Source organism: Mus pahari, chromosome 3, assembly GCF_900095145.1.
Source record: "Mus pahari chromosome 3, PAHARI_EIJ_v1.1, whole genome shotgun sequence".
NCBI classification, from domain to species: Eukaryota; Metazoa; Chordata; class Mammalia; order Rodentia; family Muridae; genus Mus; species Mus pahari.
Window position 1 is genome coordinate 126358946 of NC_034592.1, and position 16257 is coordinate 126375202.

General features: G+C 43.7%; 1 protein-coding gene across 1 annotated transcript in view; it reads left to right on the forward strand.

The window, feature by feature from the left end:
* The window catches only part of Pcsk2 (proprotein convertase subtilisin/kexin type 2), a 244055-nt gene that overhangs the window by 224979 nt on the left and 2819 nt on the right, over positions 1 to 16257 (forward strand). Inside the window, exon 11 of the mRNA XM_021192543.1 lies at positions 6077 to 6304. Within this exon, the coding sequence (XP_021048202.1) occupies positions 6077 to 6304 (228 nt within the window). The remainder of the gene's footprint in view (positions 1 to 6076; positions 6305 to 16257) is intronic.

Genomic DNA, 16257 nt, shown 5'->3' on the forward strand with positions numbered 1-16257 from the left:
TGTGTGTGTGTGTGTGTGTGTGTGTGTGTGTGTGTGTGTGTGTGTGTGTCTCCACCCACATGCCAGGTGTCCACAGAGACAGGCGTGGATGTGAGCGCCTAGAAAGTCAAGGCTAATAGATTCAGATAGACATTTTTAAAAGGCTTGTGGTCCTTAAATGACACCCAGTTTTATATGCATACATCATAAAACGAAATGCATGAAAGAGCAGAAGGCTCCAACACCCATAGTACAAATCAACAACGTTAACAACAAAATACAGGACAAACGCATTTCTTCCTTCGTGAAACCCTCCTTTATAGTCTGTGAGTTACACAGCTATTTTATGCCTGCTCTCCGTCAGCTAGATGAAGGAACAACTACTGAGGTTGTTCCTATACAATGAATCCACTTCTCTGCACCAAGACAAAACAGGTGAAGCCGTGCAGAATCGGCCAGGAAACAGGCTTTACTGGGAAGCCCTCTAGGTGGCAGATGAGAGATCATTTCCGATGTTCTAACAGCCCATGGAGAGACCGTGTGTGACTCCTCCCGGATGTAGCTCAGATTTAAGCATCAGCAGCAATACCTGTAGGGATCCTCTTTACCTTCTCTGAGAACTCCGAGGCTGGACTTACATTCAAGGAGTATGCCTTGCCCTCCTGAAATTATACTGCTATACACACAGATTATGTGGGGAGTAAAGAGAATGGCTCACCCAGCAACTTGTGAGAAGTTGAATTCGGGCTTCTCAGGTAGGGGAGTTAAGTTCCCATCCTTGTCAGAAGTTGCTAGGTAACCAGTTTCTAGCATCAGTATCCAGGCAGGCTTGCTTGTCTCCACATATTCACTACACTCTCTGATCTGCATAAGAAGCAAGAGTTGAGGAGGCACAGTGGTGCAGGCTGGAAGTCCCAGCTCTCAGGAGGCTGCAGCAGGGTAATATGGAATTTGAGGTCAGTCTGGGCTACATTGAGAGACCCTGTCTCAAAAAAAACAAAAATAAACAAACAAACAAACAGATAAACAAAAAACAGACATTCATTGTTCCCTCTCTGTCTAAATGTTGATTTTTTTTTCCAGCAAAAGTCAGGTGTAAGTTTTAGGACAGAATGAATGGAACACTTCAAAACTTGACTATGAAGGACTGATGCTTCTGCCCTTCTAAGCCCAAAAGTCAAACCTTCCTCACGCATGACAGGCACACATGACAGCTGAGATCAATCATCACAGGACCTCAGCAGATCCTGGGATCTAAGCTGGCTTTGCTCAGTCAGCTGTGAGCCCAAGTATGTGACTCCCTTCAGCCTTTCAGCCTCACTAGACAAGGCTCAGCGCAGTTCCTTGGGATTTAGACAAGCAAATTCCCAAGACCTTACACTCACAATGAACAACCTCTGTAAGTTGGAGGGAGGAGAGAGGAGCCCACTGGAATGCTAAACCGAGTCTTAGTCCTGTACCAATCAGTATTCTTTCTCCCCACATGCTCAGTGCATGAGCTTTCCAAGAAACCCCACCCAGAGCCTCTATTTATTTCTCATTGGCCAGAAATATTCATGAGAGCACGTCATGCTGCAAAAGAAGCTGATAAATACAGTGTCGCTAAGCGTGATGCTGCTCTGAATAAAACTGAGCTTCCCTTTTTTTTCTTAATTTTTTTAAAATTTCAGGTTACACCATCTCTCCCCTCCCATTCCCCCTTCCAAATCCTCTCATATACTCCTTCCAACTCTCCTCCAAATATATGGCCTCTTTTTTCAATATTATTGCAAAAAATAGACAGATAGATAGATAGATAGATAGATAGATAGATAGATAGATAGATAGATACATACATACATACATACATACATACATACATACATACATAGATAGATACATAGATGCATAGATACATAGATAATTACATAGATAAATAGATATATAGATAGATACATAGATACATAGATGATACATGTATACATAGATATATAGATACATAGATAGATGAAAGAAATAGATGATATATAATAGACAGGTTACATATATATATATATATATATATATATATATATATAATCATGCACATATGTATTCCTAAATATAAGCTGTCCATATAATGTTACTTGTGTAATTTCAGAGGTGACCATTTGGTATTGGACAACTAAGTGGCGTTCTCTTCCCTGGCATCTCTCCTGTTCTCCACTCCCCTCAGTTGTCTATAATTCTCAGTATAGAGTTGAGGCCTCATGGGCTTTTCCTTGTCCTTGTTCAGCTCACGTTTGGTGTGGCTTCTGACATCACTAGGAGACACACTCTCAAAGTAGAAGTCCTCTGGCTTTTACAGTCTTCCCATCCCCTCTTCTGCAATGTCCCTAGAGCCTTAGGGGCAGGAATGTTTTGTAGATGTATCCACTGGGCCTGGACTCCAGTTCTGCCTTGTGATTTGTTGTGATTTTTCTGTAGTGGTCTCCATCTGTTGCAAAGAGGAATAAAGAACAGGATAAAGATAACTACCGTGATTGTCCAGTGTCCATGTGGGTAATATCCTGTCCTGATTTCTGTTATCTAACCTGCAAAATATTCAAAATCAGGCCATCCACTAGGTTAAAATGACAACCTAAATATCATTGTCAATACTTTTACTGCTTTTTCTTCTATCTTGCTTCAGTGAACAATAAACTTTCTTGAGTGTCAACACAACATGAGATAATTTACACATACGACCTGCATGACGTACATGATCTACATTTACTCCTCAACAAACCTTCAAGACATCTTCCACACAGCAAAGATATGGATCTAGGACTCAGATATTGAAGTAATTTATCCAAATTCACACAGTGGGGTTTACTCCCATGTGTGCTTGAGTCTAAAGCTGGAGTTTTTCTCAGCCTGACTGCTGGACCTGAAAGAGACAATCCCTAGAATCAGTAGCAATCCCATGAAATTCAAACTCATCTGCTCTGAGATATATTTTAACCATCCTTTGATGATTAAAATATGCTACCCAGATCAAGAACACCATCTTAATCCCATGCTCTCTACTATTGGTGTACTGAAGAAATATCTGAGAGGTCATCTACTACTAACTCTCAAACTCACAGCTTCCCAAATGCTGATTCAGAAGATCTGGGAACCTATATCTGACACTAGTGCCCAAGTGGACCTGATTTGGGAGGCTTGAAGACCACAGTGGCACTGTCTGGCTGGGACAGCTCAGGGCTTACACTGTGGCTCCTGCAGCAGCCTGAGCTCCTGTATCAAGACAACTCTCACTGCTTCAATATTGGATTGCCCACCTGTTCCCCTAAGCTGTAGACTCTGTGAAGACAAGGGATTCCCTATGGCAAAGCTATAATTAGTCCAGTGCCCAGATGTGATAGATACTCAATAGACATGCATGGAATATATCATGTGCTGTACCTTTTCACATACATGTGACCTTTTATCCAAACTGTTACACAGAACAGTGAAGAACGGGTCATGTTAGTTATTCGACAGCCTCCAACACAATAGCCTTTACTGTGGATATTTTACAATTTTACTCTGCCATTATTTGACAGCTGCTGCCTGTGAGTCTTAAGCTGATATTTCAGGGTTAAAGCCTAGGGCAAATATCTATATTCGAGTATATTCTATCAATCCTGAAATTTTTAAAGGGGCAATTACGAGGATCCCAGCTTTACTGTACAGATATACAGTTCGCCCAGACAAGGCCACACACAGAGTTAAATGAGTCTACACTGCTCTCATTTATCTCAGAAGCGAGAACTTCTCTGCTGTGTTTCATACATGCCCAATGAGGAAAACGTCAGCACAGCAGGTGAGGTGACCCTCCCCAGACACTGGGGACACAACACCTTTGTATGGTGGACATGAAAACTCCTCCACCTGCTGGCTAGCCCTTGCATCTCTCAGATTCTCACTTGTCAGCACTTCTAGCATTGGTAAACTCAGACTCCCACTCTAGGAAAACCTTAGAGCCGTTAGCCACAGTCAGCTTCTGGATGGGCCAGATGGGCTCACAATCTTCCCCAAAGCATTGACCTGCTTTGAACCTTCCCCCCTTGAAGGCGCCAGTCGGTGTTTGGGGAGCATGTGGCTTACCGGAGCTCTTTGGCTCAGGTTCAGAGTTTCAGACCAAATGCCCTTTGAATGTGTTGAAATTTTGCCAAATAAATTATAACGTTCCTGTCCTTTCAATTGCTTGGCTCCTTAAAAGAATCACTGTCCTTTTGATTGGTTGGCTTCTGAAGACAACGGTACTTCACAGGGTTGCCTTTCTCCCTCCAAGACCCTCAGCAAAAAATTAATTCTGCGTTACAACCCAACACACTGACCCCAAATGTTTCATGGAAATACTAATATCATTTTAAATCCACGCACTGTCTTTCTTTCTAGTCTAATCTAGTTTATCGATTCATTAGTATTAAGACATTCTGCTGCTGTATCCCAAACAACTCTCAAATGTCAGTCATCCTCCCGCTGCCCCTCAAGTGCTAGGATTGCCTGGATCTCAGTCTTGTCTATTAGAGTACTGTGGGAATGTTAGCAATCTCCAGCAGCTACTTCTCACTCCCAGAGGCTATGGTTTAATTTGTCTGTGATGGGGACTGAGTGGAAGGACTTCAAATGCCCCTAGACAGAGCCTACAGCCCAGGTAGATTACCTGTGCAGTAAACTGATTTCCTAGTTCACAAATGAGTGCACCCTACATTTACTTTCAGTCATGATACCCGAAACTAACTTTTATCGATTCCCAAATATCATAAATTAGTTGTTTCTGCTTTTACACCTTCAACAAATGTCCCCTACACTAGTTTATTTTCCCTTGCTATAATAAAATACCTGATGCTGGGTACTTAATAAAGTAAAATGGTTTGTTACATCACAGATTTAGAACTGAAAGCCCAAGACCAAGTACCCCTTCAGATTAGCCTCTTGTGGAGGCCAATCTGATAGGTGATGGTCGTGGCAGGAGCACTTGATCGGGAAGGGAATCACGTGATTAAATGGGAAGCCAGAGAATGGGGAAGAGCTGTGTCTGGTCCTTAGTAACTCCTTCTCTAGTCAGAGCACCGTAAGAGTCCTATTAATGCTTCCAGAGGTCAGTGCCCACAATGACCTACTCCCCTCCACCCCCACAACATCTTGTAAAGCTTCCACCCTCTTCCAGCAATGACCCACTGAGGACCAAGCTTCCAACACAATCCCTTAGTGATACACTCAATCCTACATCAACCACAGCATTCTCTTCTCTCCCTGGCTTCAGTATTATTTTGGTAAGATTTGTCTATAGCAGGCTAGAGAGACAGCTCCATCGACAGAATACTTGCCAAGCATATGCAAGTTCCTGAGTTCAATCACCCATCAGTACTACATAAACTAGATGTGGTAGCCCCTGCCTATAATCCCAGTACTCAGGAGGTAGAGGTAGGAGAATCAAGAGTTCAAGGTCATCTTCAGCTGTGTAAACAGTTTGAAGCCAGTCAGAGTTACATAAGACCCTGTCTCCAAAAGAAGACATTTCTACATATTTTTAGAAATAATCATAATCCACTCATTTTCATTTTGATGTAGTATTCCACATTCCACAAGGTGTACCTCAAAAATATATTCTACTATGATGAGCATTTACAATAAGCACAATTTAGAGCTATGAATAGTCTATTGTACTTAGCTGCTGAATATTTGTACATTCTCCCAGACATATCTAAGAATGGGATTACCAAGCTATGTCATGCACATTGACCAACTTAGTACATATAGCCAATTGTTTTTCAATGATTTATACACATATCAACAAAGTCTAAGTTCCAATTGCTCCACATCTTTGTCCATACTTGATATTACCAATCTTTCTCATTTTAGCTGCTCCAGTATATATGCAAAATACTCTTTAGAAACACACTTTAAAAGTAACAACAGCAACAATATTTTAATTGACATATACAATAATTCTAGATAATGCACAAACGCCTTCCTTGAGTTAAAAGTTCACAGATGTTCCAAAGTCTCCTAAGGAGACGTGTGTTGAGCATTTCTTACATCAATCATGTGTCTCTCCCTCCCTCCCTCTTGTCTCTGTTCTGCCCTCTCTGCCTCCCATAACCAGCCTAGATCTGACCTGGAGAGACATGCAGCATCTCACTGTGCTCACCTCCAAGCGGAACCAGCTTCACGATGAGGTTCATCAGTGGCGACGGAATGGGGTTGGCCTGGAATTTAATCACCTCTTTGGCTACGGAGTCCTTGATGCAGGTGCCATGGTGAAAATGGCTAAAGACTGGAAAACTGTTCCGGAGAGATTCCATTGTGTGGGAGGCTCTGTGCAGAACCCTGAGTAAGTAGGGGCAGAACTTTTTCTGCCACGTGTGTGTGGAAGGTACTCATTGACTATCATCCCAGTGTCCCTCTCCACGACAGGGAACACCCTGGATTTCATTTGAGACAATCGACTTCTGGGAAAAGCTATAGAGATGCACAGCTGTGCAGGAAGCATGACCCAGAACACAGATGTGCAACTCCACACCGGTGCTGCAGCTGTTTCCATAGTTTATAATATTATCTTTAGATGCACAGATCAATCAACCAATCTAGCAAGCACACAGATCGGTAATAAAACATGGCTAGTGTCCCAGGCACCCCGTAGTCTCCTCCATCATTGTCTCCCAAGAGCAATCACTATCCTAACTCCCTAGAGTGTTTTGCTGTTCCACACTTAATATAAATGGAACCTATATTGGGTTCTCTTTTACATCTGTATTCTTATGTAGAAAATTGTATCTGTGAGATTTGAGCACATTCAGTGTGTGCTTGTAGTTTATGTTGACTGTTGGAGAGTGATCCGGTGTGGGCTTACACTACCGTTCACTCTATTCGTGGGACGAGGGAACGGCTTGATTTTATTCCTCATGGGGTAGCCTGTGATTTAGAGGCATCTGAGTGAGTTCCCTACACAGAAGCCATTGGTTCGCTCAAATATAGCTACACTCCATCCCACTTCCCCTATTTGACAAGTGAATTAGTCAGTAAAGAGACCTCTTCACTTAATTTCTTTCTATCCTTCTTGATTCATTAATAAGATGATGCTAATAATTTCTATATTCCATACCATGAAAATACGTGAACATACCATGAAAATCACAAAATGCAAGTATTTATTTGTTGGGAACAGTATTAAGATAAAAAAATCACAGTGTATAGACTGACTTCAGCTCACAATCCTCCTGTCTCGGCCTCCAGAGTGCTGGGATTGAAGGTGTGTTCCATAGCAGAATCTTATTTGAGTTTTGATAAATATATGCAAATGGGGAACTATCACCCAGATATAGAAAGATAGTATATCCCACCCTCCTTGGAAATGTTCCTCATGTTCCCTTCCAATCAGAACACACACCCTACCTACAACCATTATTCGGATTCCTCTCACTGTGGATTCATTATACCTGTTCTAGGATTTAGGTAGAATCTCATCACATAGGTGCTTCTGTTTCCTATTTATTCCGCTCAATATTTAAGTTGTGAGATGCGCCCCCATTGTTGCATGTGGTAATCTCTTGTCCACTCTCATTGATGAGTTTGCCATTGTGAGGATTCACCCCTGTGATGTATGCCACTTAAATCTGCCCCACTGTGCCTTTCAGGCACCTCCCACTCTTGCCTTTCCTGATGATCATCTGAGCTTAGAGACCTAATCAGACAAGACAGCATTCGCTCCTGTCTCCCTTTGGTCTTGGGTGCTCTGCTGCTGAGTACTCGGTTGTCTGGTCCTGAATCAAATCTAGACCTTGCTGATTTAGACTCCTCCACCGAACTTTTGACCTGTATGACCCTCTACTTTTGCCAATTTCCAGGCATTATAACCTGACCCCTTTGGCAGTATGCAATCTACAAGCTTAGCCCAATATAATGTTTTTTACCTTATTAGAGAAAACATAAAGAGGGACAAAGAAAGCCAATTTTATTGAAAACATTACAGCGTTTTTAAAAGTTGGTTTGTAATAAAGTAACCCATGTTCTTTTCTATAAACAAGTTAAACAAAAAGTTCTAGTGTACATCTAACTTATTGTGTGCATCTAACATACACAATAAATTCAGAGCAGTGATGGGGGGAGAAAGTACCTCTGCAAAGCCAGGCAGGGTACCACACACCTGCAATCTCACACTGAGGAGACTGAGGCAGAAGAATTACAAAGCCTAGGTCACACAGCGAGACCCTGTCTTTTCAAAAGGCTACTGCAAGGTGTATACAGTATTAGATGTGAAAAGCTCTGGCTCTCACAGGTATGAGAACGTGCTGAGACCACTCTGCAGCAGGGGGTACATTCATGAACCAAACGGAAGCAAAGTTTCCCTTAGACTTCAGTGACAGTTAAGATGCAGAGGGCTCTTTCTCTCATGTGAATGAATGAATATGCTTGCATTCATTGGGCCCCAGAAGGGCATCTCCTTTTATTCCTTATGTGACAATGAAACTAATGCCTCTTTCCTTACCAAGCTTTCTGAGAGGTGTTAGTGACACAGTATAAAGCTGGCACACAGCGAGCACATAATGAACATGGCTTTGCCTCTTCCTTTCATCCATGATTTCAAACCCTCCTAGTTCACACTTTAGGAAAAGAGATGATAATCTCTTAAAACTCAGGAAGGAGTAACTGTCAGGTTCCTGTGTGAATTCCAATTTGCGCCTTATGTTTAAAGCTTTCTCAAGTGGAAAGACTTGGATGTTCATCCTCCAGTAAACTAGCACATTCTTACGAGGGAAAACCCACCGGTAAGTAGGCATCCTCCCATAGTTGAGCATCCTTCCACTGATTCGCGTTCTCCCTAAATGAGAATCCCTCCAGGAATGAGCAGTCATTGGTGAGCATCCTCCCTGGATGAGCATTTTTCCCTGACTGAGCATCCTTCCATAAATGAGCATCCTCCCATAGGTGAATATCTTCCCATGGGTTAACATCCTTCCCAAGGGTTATCACCCTTGGTGAGCATCCTCACTATCTAAAAATTAAAAAAAAAAAATCCTTCAGAGTCCCCACACTTCCCCCAAAGCCATTCCATGATCTCATAAAAACCATCACTTCAGTCAGCACTGAAAAGCAAAGCAAAAATTCAGACCAGGTCCCACAATAATATAAAAGCACAAGCCTCAAACAATGTTATAGATCCTGCATCAGTCATTAAAGACAGCTTCAGAGGACCAAATACATCAGTATTTATTAAGAAAAGAAAGGTCAGAACTTCTCTTTGGATTGGTTTAACCTAGAGCAAGCCCAAATTTGAATTATCCATTTCTCTCCCTGTGTCTTTCATTCTATATGTTGCTTATAGCTAGTGGACTGTTTTGTGTCTGTGTTTGTGTCTGCATCTGTGTCTGCATCTATGTATCTATCTGTCTGCCACTGTGTCCATGTCTGGCTGTGGCTATGGTTGTAGTTGTGTCTGGGTCTGTATCTATGTCTCTGTGTCTGTGACTGTGACTGTCTGTATCTGTGTCTGGCTGTGACTGAGGCTGTGGCTGGTTCTGGCTGTATTGGCTGTGCCTATGCCTGTATCTGTGTTTCTGTCTATGGCTGTGGCTTTGGCTGTGGCTGTGGCTATGTCTGTGTCTGGCTGTAGCTGTATCTGTGTTTGTGTCTGTCTGTGTCTGGATCTACATCTGTGCCTGTCTGTGGCTTGCTGTAGCTGGCTCTGGCTCTGGCTCTGGCTCTGGCTCTGGCTNCTCTGGCTCTGGCTCTGGCTCTGGCTCTGGCTCTGGCTCTGGCTCTGGCTCTGGCTCTGGCTCTGGCTCTGGCTCTGGCTCCGGCTCCGGCTCTGGTTCTGGTTGTTCCTACTGCTGTGTGTGTGCCTATGTTTGCCTGAGGTTTAACTGTCCCTAGCAAAAAACTTTGATCTGCATTTATTAATCAGCATCAAATGAAGAAGGAATGAGGAATATTTTATAGAAATCTTTAACAGTTTTACAAGGTATTAAGTTATTTGCCTCAACTGATTCCAAAGCATTCAATACTTCAAGTATGCCTCTATTAAATAATATCTTAAGTCACTTCCAACATTTATTGCAGATAGTTGTATAAGGTTGTTTTTGACCTGTTTGTTGCTTTCAACAAATAATTATTATAACACACATGCACTGCTATGTGACCCAGGACATGGAAAAGCATGTAACTTAAGATTAGAGCTATACATAAGTGTTAAGTTGTAAAAGCAGATTACATGGGAAATCCAAGGTTAGTAAGATTGCTTGTTAAGCTGTACTCTAAACAACAAATTAAACAATGGTTAAGTGCACAGCAGAATATCAAGTTAAACTTAAGGAACCTCAGGTTGTAATCTTAACTTGGCCATAAGTTCCAGTAAAACTAAAGAGTTCCTGAAAGCTTTTGCATACATTGCACTTAGTCATTACTAGCCTAGGAGGTGTGTACTCTCACTGTTACTTTTTACAGATAAGGAAGCTGAGATGCAGAAAGCATAAGAAATGTGTTCAAGGTCAAGGGACACCAAAACAAAGGAAAGGCCAAGACCCGGGCTCTTTTCACTCTATGATTTTGGCCTTACTTCATTGACCAAATGACCTCCCGTGCTCTCATGTCCTATACCACGCTATGTGGCAGTCCTGCTGAAAGCTCAATGACATCTTCATGGGTCAGGACAGGGGGCTGGCAAAAGCTAAAGTCACACTAATGGTCACCTAGCTATTGAGTGGCCAAGATTGGATTTGAGTGAAAGCTATGTAGAACCTTATGTGCCTCCGTGAGTCTGAACTGAAGGAGGTGAAGCCTGGGGAACTTTTCTAATAAGAAGTCTCTTGAAGACTTTGAAAACCTACCATAGAGAGGTCCCCAAAATCCATAACTGTCATTGCACTATGGAGCATCCAGTGTCCTTTGGGAATAACAAACTTCCAAACAGAGAGCATTGCAGCACACTGTCTGCCTGGGTCACGTAGGACTCCATCCTATTGAACATAACTAATGGTTCCTGAAGTCAGCTATAGAAGCCGTGACTGCTGTTGTCTCTTAGTAGAGTTTAGAGGAATTTCTTGAAAGTTTGGAGGCTGCAAAGCTTTGTGGGTAGTGAAATGTTTTCTACCTACACCATCCAAAAGAGTAGTGGATGTCTGTGGAGCACTAGAGATGCTAAACGTGCAGCTGAGAAGCTGCAACTCCCATTCAATCCGATTCCAAACTAATGTCATCACTAAGGTTCCTCTCGGCAGGAGAGTTGCTGAACGGGGCAAACAGAATGGGAAATGGCAATTTGATAACAACAGCTCCACGCAGAGTGTCAAGAACGTGAAGCTAGGAGGGTGCCTGGCCTCATGTTACAGTCTTAGGCCTCCCTGTGCTCCTGTTACTGGAAGAGCTGCTGCTCATTTCTCGCACCCGGACAGCCATAGCAGCAGTGTTAGAGCTCAGAGGCTGGACGGGCGAGCTTGGTGGACAACATAGGGCTGACCCCGGTGACCCAAAATCACTTCCAAGGAGCTCTGAAAGAGGGGTAAATAGCCTCCAAACCACTGCTTTCCCACATCATTCGGGCTGCCCAGAAACAGCAGGCAAGGTGGAGAGGGCTCTCAGAGCCAGTGATTGTCAGGTATATGGGTTTCCACAGCATTTATCTTTCCAGAGAAGGAGTCAATTTGAAAAGCAATTTTCTAAAGAACTTTATCAAGAGAGTCAGTGAAGGGTGCTCAAGGAGGATCAAAGGGAAGAGAAAACCGGCTGTGACCAGCTGCGCCAGCCATGTGCAAAGAACAGAATGAACTCTGCTGCCCCATTACCTGCACAAAGGGGAGCGCTGGGCTCAGGCCAGACACTCGCTCCTCCCACTTGTCCCAACCTCAAGGGAACAGTTGCTACAGCTCCTCTAGCTGGGTGTGTGCTCCAACTGAGTTCCAGGGGGGATTAGGGGGGGAAAGAAGTGTGTTAAAAGCTGATATGAACGTCAGAAGTGGTCCGGAGGAGAGCGAGAAGAATGTCCTGTAACAGCTGTGCAGTCCTGCACAGTGGCTGCTGCACCACAGTGTCTTCCTGTGTGGGTCATTGGGCACCGACCCTATCGTTCATATAGAAGAGGAACCCTGAATGGACACCCCACTAAGGGTTCCCACAAATGCAGCATTGTAGGCATTTTATACACTTGAGAAAGAGCGGCTGTTGTCTGTGACTAATGAAATAATCACAATACAGTTGAGAATTCATCATACAAGGGCGTTCCACTGAGCGCCCTGGGAAACACCCGCGTCTAGGCAGGAGTCTACTGACTGCTTGCTTACAGCAAATACAGCAAGATAAAGATGGAAGCCAACTATATTTGCGGTTTGGTTTTGTTTTTTTGTATAGGACTTGGGCACTGGGCTTTTGTGCATGTCCTCCAGTGAGGTCAGCTCTCAGAAGTGTCCTGCTGAGTGTTTGCCTTGAAAGCGATCCAGACAACAGCCTAAGTGACTGCTCGAAGTGTCTACTCCACAGCCACCTCCTATCTTGACTTCTTCTAGCATAACTCTTCCTAAACGCAGATCTTGTTTTATTTTTTTTCATTTAGAATTAACTTTTTTTTCCTATTTTCTTTGTATAAAAACAAGATGACGCCACTGTAGCAAAATCACAGCATAAACGAGAAGAAATAAGTAAATAAGAAACCCCCTGGAAGTGTATTTATCCTCCAGCACGTGGGGGGACTCTGCTCCAGGACCAGTGGATACTGCTGTTCCTTCTGTAAAACAGTATCCGACGTGCCTATAACCTGTGACATACTCTCCTGCATGCTCCAGCTCACTTCTAGATATCAGTGTAAAGGAATATGTGTTAATTTAGCTATTCCTTATGCTGTACTGTTTATGCAACAAAGAGGAGGAGGAGTCTTAGTCATGTTCAGTACCAATGTGATCTTCTCCCTGAGTTTCCCCACCTGCCATTGGTTGGCACCATGAGTTAGCAAGCCATGAATTAGGAGCTGTATCATCCTAGTTCTCCAGAGGCCATGGTACTTGCAAAACTCCTGCCTGTGAGAAGAGGGCGGTGTCCTTTCTTTGCTGTAATACTGAAGTTGAACCCAGGGCAGCTGTAAACAGCCTGGGCAAGCGCTCTACCACTAAGCCACACTGCCAGCAAGGAGTTGTCAATCTGCCAAGCTTCTCTCTGGGATTCACATCTGTCTTTTCATTCCAAAGAACCTAACATTCCAACGCAATCCAATTAAGCAGGTTCTGTTTGGGGGACCCCAGCTCCTGGGCAGTAAGCAGTTTACATGAGTATCACAGGAGTTTGAGGAGGAGAAATTTTCCCTCCCCATGGCTCCAAACAAGCCACACTCCCCCGGCATGGCTTTCTGATCCCTGTACACATTCCAACCTCCACGGCTTCTAGAACATTTTGTAATTCCTAACACAAATCTACATTTGTTCCCACCCCAATCTAGTTTTTTTGGCTTTCCAAAATGTGTAATATCCTCCCAATGTTTTTATCTACTTCCCTCCCCCTCTCCCTAAACCTACTCTCACAAGTGCACAGTGCCCCAGCTCAAGGTCCTGGGCAGGAAGTAGCAGGCCTGTGCTGCCGCTGCCCTTGTCACCTTGCTGATAGTTTTCCTTTGTCTCTGTCTCTAATGTCTGCCCTAAGAAAGGTGGAGCAGGGTCTAGGAGAAACAGACAGCACAATGGACAGCTAGCCTCTGCACACCAGATGTCAAGGCAGTGCCAGCATAGTTCTCTCTTCAAGGACTTCTCAGGGGCTTTTGCTTGTCTGAGTTCAACTTTTGAGATAGTGACTAACCTGCCACTTGCTCCTGTTGACCTTGAACTCCCAGCAGTCCTTCTCCTTCTGCCTCTGAAGTCCTGACATCACAGGAACAAGAGGAACTAGAAAGGTTGAAGTTACAAGAGGGAATGGACCAGTATTCTCTGCAGTCAAGAATGGCATGAGTCTCTTCTACACTGGGTGGCAACAGTGGTGGTGTTGCAGGGATGGGAAGTTGCCTGGTGTGGAGCCTGAGAACCAATATGAATATATATGCTTTACAGATGGGAGGCTTTTCAGAAAGCCCCTGTTGGGAGTGATCGTTCAAAGCAAGCAGGAAGGACCTGAGAAGGAGGTGTATCCGGCGTGTACACCTGTGACCCAAGCCACTCGAACTCTGGACCATCGGTGGCACTGAACAGATGCTCCACTTTGACCTGAAGCACATGTGCTTGTGTCTTATGTATATTTTTTCCAGCCAAGCATCTTCAGCCCCTCACACACACACCCCACCCCGAGGGAAGAACCCCAAACAAGGGCGCAGCAGAGAACCATCAGCAACTAATGCTCACACAACTGGAGAAGGGATGGGTTCTAAACTGGGCACTGGCACCATCTACTGAATCTCTTCAGCTACTGTGTGCCTGTATCTTAGGTTTGGCCTGATGCATATTTCTCTTCTTGTATCATCTAAGGTCACCTCAACCCGAGAGTAGCTTTCTCACTTGAAGGACTGGTTAAGTCAGAGACTCAAGTGTGTGTTGTTCTTCATATGTACACTGAGCTGAGATGTCTCCCCTGCCTCTAATTCTTAAACAATTAAAGAAATACATCCTGTGCTCTCAAAAGGAAGTAATGTCACTTTTCTAGCAAAATTTTTACAAACTCATTTGAAAAGAGAATGTCCTTGAGTGACTCCAGTCCTAAGTACCCTGGATCTAATTGAAACAGAAAAACAGCTTCCCGGTGCCCAGAGGCCTGTCTCCTGGGTAGATTGAATCATTAAGATAATAGACTGTTTTATTAGTGGTGGTGTTTTGCTTTGCTTTGCTTTGCTTTGCTTTGCTTTGCTTTGCTTTGCTTTGCTTTGCTTTGCTTTGCTTTGGCTTTGCTTTGCTTTGCTTTGCTTTGCTTTGCTTTGCTTTGCTTTGTGACAAGGCTTTTATATGTAGCCCAGCATCAACTTGAATTTGCTGTGTAGCCCAGGCTAGCCTGAAACTCATGTTCCTCCTGCTAGCTCCCTGTGTGCTGGGATTACAGGTGTGCACCTCTATGCCCGACCAATAATGAGTTGTGTTCAGCAGATAATGAGTTCCACAGCATGGAAGGCAGTTATTACAGCCACCATCCTGGTTGTTGGTTTGTGAGTTTCCTGACTGAACTTTTCAAGTGAGCCAAGAGTCCAGGAGTAGGAGAGACTGTTCAGACTGTGTAAAGCATCTTCCTGACTTTATTCTATGAAAATCCCAGACCCCTTGGATACCATCTTCACAGAAACCCCGTGGCAAACTCTTCTCATACCTTAAGGTGCTAGCCATTCTAGCAACCTCCAAAGGGTGGCCAGAAATCCTGCGTCGTTAATCTACCAGGAAGAAACTGTCACTCATAAACACAGAAGCCCGGGACACCCACACACACACACACACACACACACACACACACATCATTGTCCTTATCAGATTCAAATTGGACAAAAACAATTTCCACTTTCGATTTCTGTCTGGGATTAACCATCATATCAATGAATAAAAAGTTAATTAAGTTAAAATTCTAAAGTAAACCTTCAGCTCATGCTCGCTGTATCTTAAGTGTTCCGTTGCCATAGGTAGCCAGTGCCTACTGTACAAGCATGCCCAGGTACAGAACCCTTCCACCACAGTAGTAGGTTCTGTAGGCCAGTGCCAATCCAGCCATTTACAAATATGCTCTGTATGCATACATGCATATAACCTGACTTCCAAGGCTGGCTTCATGACTGCTCGCCAACAAATTCTGAAGAGCCTAGGACTAAAATGCCACTTCCCCACTGTCCCCAGCTCTCTATAGCTGGTGGCTGCTTCGTGGGCCATCAAGCATTGATGCCACTTCACTCCATGGAGATACCTATTTTCTGAATTACTTTTATAGCTACTGTGATTAAAAAAAAAAAAAAAAACCTGCCCAAAGCAATTTATTTGGCTCATAGTTCAAAGTTATAGTCCACCTTGGCAGGGATGTGACAACTTGAGGCAACTGGTCAAATCCCATCTATGGTCAGAGAACAGAGAATGGGAAATGCCAGTGTTGAGTTTATTATGATACAATCCAGAGTCCCCAACCAGAAAATGGCCCCACCTACAGCAATTAACCCAACCAATATACTCTCACACAGTAGTCACAGAGGCTAACCTGAGTCTAAATGATCCCTCACGGATGGGCCTAGACGCTTGCTCCCTGGCAGATTCTAGATCCTGTCAAGCTGACTGTGATGGTGTTAACCATCATAGTTTTCAAGTTGCTCAGGAGAGTATGCCTTAATTAAGCAAACATGGTGTGTGCTTCCAGAAACCC